Source organism: Chaetura pelagica, unplaced genomic scaffold (genome assembly GCF_000747805.2).
Source record: "Chaetura pelagica isolate M959 unplaced genomic scaffold, ChaPel_1.0 scaffold246, whole genome shotgun sequence".
NCBI classification, from domain to species: Eukaryota; Metazoa; Chordata; class Aves; order Apodiformes; family Apodidae; genus Chaetura; species Chaetura pelagica.
The window spans coordinates 95,377-97,357 of NW_009953647.1; the positions used below are offsets into that span (position 1 = coordinate 95,377).

General features: G+C 51.3%; 1 protein-coding gene across 1 annotated transcript in view; it reads left to right on the forward strand.

Annotated features, from left to right (window-relative positions):
- ITPA (inosine triphosphatase (nucleoside triphosphate pyrophosphatase)) overlaps nucleotides 1-1,851 on the forward strand; it is a 3,462-nt gene extending 1,611 nt beyond the window's left edge. Inside the window, exons 4-6 of the mRNA XM_009999906.1 lie at nucleotides 472-503; nucleotides 1,184-1,299; nucleotides 1,771-1,851. Coding sequence (XP_009998208.1) covers nucleotides 472-503; nucleotides 1,184-1,299; nucleotides 1,771-1,851 — 229 coding nt within the window. The remainder of the gene's footprint in view (nucleotides 1-471; nucleotides 504-1,183; nucleotides 1,300-1,770) is intronic.
- Nucleotides 1,852-1,981: the final 130 nt, after the last annotated feature.

Here is a 1,981-nt window from a genome sequence, read left to right on the forward strand (position 1 = left end):
GCTTTAGTCCAGCAAGATTATATTACAGCATAATTCCTCTAGTAAAAATACTGCCTTCAGCTCCTGGAATTAGCTTTTAGTGTGATTAATTCTTCCAAACCCTCTGCTGAGCTAAGCAGGGATATGAAGGCTTTATATGATGAGGCTGGCACTGGGTGTAAGATGTGAACAAGTTGAGTTGAGAGATGTATTTTGACACATCAGTGCTCATGAGAGAGAACTGGGTTATGTACAATAGACCCCACTACTGCAGCAAATTAAATACTGCACTGCTGTTTTCACTGTCTTCCATTCAGTTTAAGAGCTAGGTCTGTCATTATTGGTAAATGGCCCAGAACGGGGTGATTTGACAACACATCTAAAGAGGGATTCAAATGGCTATGAAACTGGCAGGCAACAATGCCTCAGGGATGCCTGTATTTCTGAGAGACAGTAGTAAAAATTAATCTTGCCTCTCTTCTTCCCCTTCAGAAAATGGTTCCTGGAAAAACTGAAACCAGAAGGTACTGCCTCCCATGTTACTGCTCTGCATGTAGCTCAGTCCTTTCAAATTGATATGGATCCCTGCCCATGCTGGCCTCTGCTGAGCTTCCTTGCCCACATCAGTGCCTTTTTCCTAGCTGGTTCATTTCCTGCCTGCCAGCCCTTTGTGTTTGCTCCTTGAGACTGTTCTGTGCCTTTCTTCCTGGAATGATGTTTTCCCCCAGTAGCTTCAGTGTCATCCCTGTATTCTCAGACTCCCATGTCTGCAGGCTGGTGGCAGGGCTTTTAGGAGCTTCTTGTCTGTTCTAAGTGTCACCTGGAAGCCCTGCTGCTCCCTTTGGCTTCCATGCAAGGCCCTCTCTGCTGATGCTCATCTCTCCTGGCCTGCAGTGACTGCCCTTGATTGCAAGTGTGACTGCAAACCCTGCCCTGGTGTCACGAGCATCATCATTAATCACGCTAATTCAGAGTGGGCTTTAGCCCCCTCTGGTGCTGTGTGCTCATTTGCTTCTGCTCCCAAAGTAAGAGTGGGACCCTGCAGTTCGTGCTGTGTTCGAGGGGGACCCAGCCAGCTTTGTCCCATCCTGTAAGGCTTCCCTATGGATGTGAAGGCAGAGCGCTCCCTCCATCCGTCCCTAGGTGGGTGTATTGCGCTCCGAGGGAAAGGCAGCAACGCCGGGATTCTTTCTGTGTCACTTAGGCCTCTACAAGCTGCTGGCTGGGTTTGAAGACAAATCTGCCTACGCTCTCTGTACCTTTGCATTCAGTACTGGAAACCCAGAGGAGCCCGTGAAGCTCTTCAAAGGCCAGACTCATGTAGGTGGTGTGTCTGCAGAGGGGAACATGCTGAGGGAGGAGGGCTATAATGGGAATTTCATAACAGCATTGGCTCTGTTGAGGACAACTTTAGTGGCTCCTGGATCCTTGAATGTCCTAGGAAATTCTGGGTGCTAAATGCTGCAGTCCTTTTGCCTACTGAACAGAACATATGCTTTGTATGTCACCTCAGACTCTTCAGCCCCCTTGCCTGCCTCAGGCAGGGCTGTATTTGCATGCAGTTGTTGGTTCTATTAATTGGGGGGCATAAAGGGGCTGCCAGAATAGGCCAGCATGATGGAACATGGAGTTTGGGGCTGCTAATTCTGGTTGGTGCTGGGTGGAGGCCAGCACTGATGGGGCAGTGGTGTGAGCTACGGATGCACCGAGCTCCTCTGCCTGTGTGTGTGACACGGGACTGCAGGGGAAGCCCTGGAGGGCTGACAGGGATTTGCTGCTTTCTCACGGCAGGGGCTGATAGTGGAGCCCAGAGGCCCTCGAGATTTTGGCTGGGATCCCTGCTTTCAGCCAGACGGCTACAGCCAGACGTAAGTGGTGTTTTACCTACAGCGAGAGGGGTGTCGGCTTTGCCAGCGTGTCCCTGCAGGCGGCCGGGAGCTCTCGGTGCCCCGGGGACACGTGATGCTGCCGCTCAGACCTCTGATGGTTTCTCTCCCCTCCA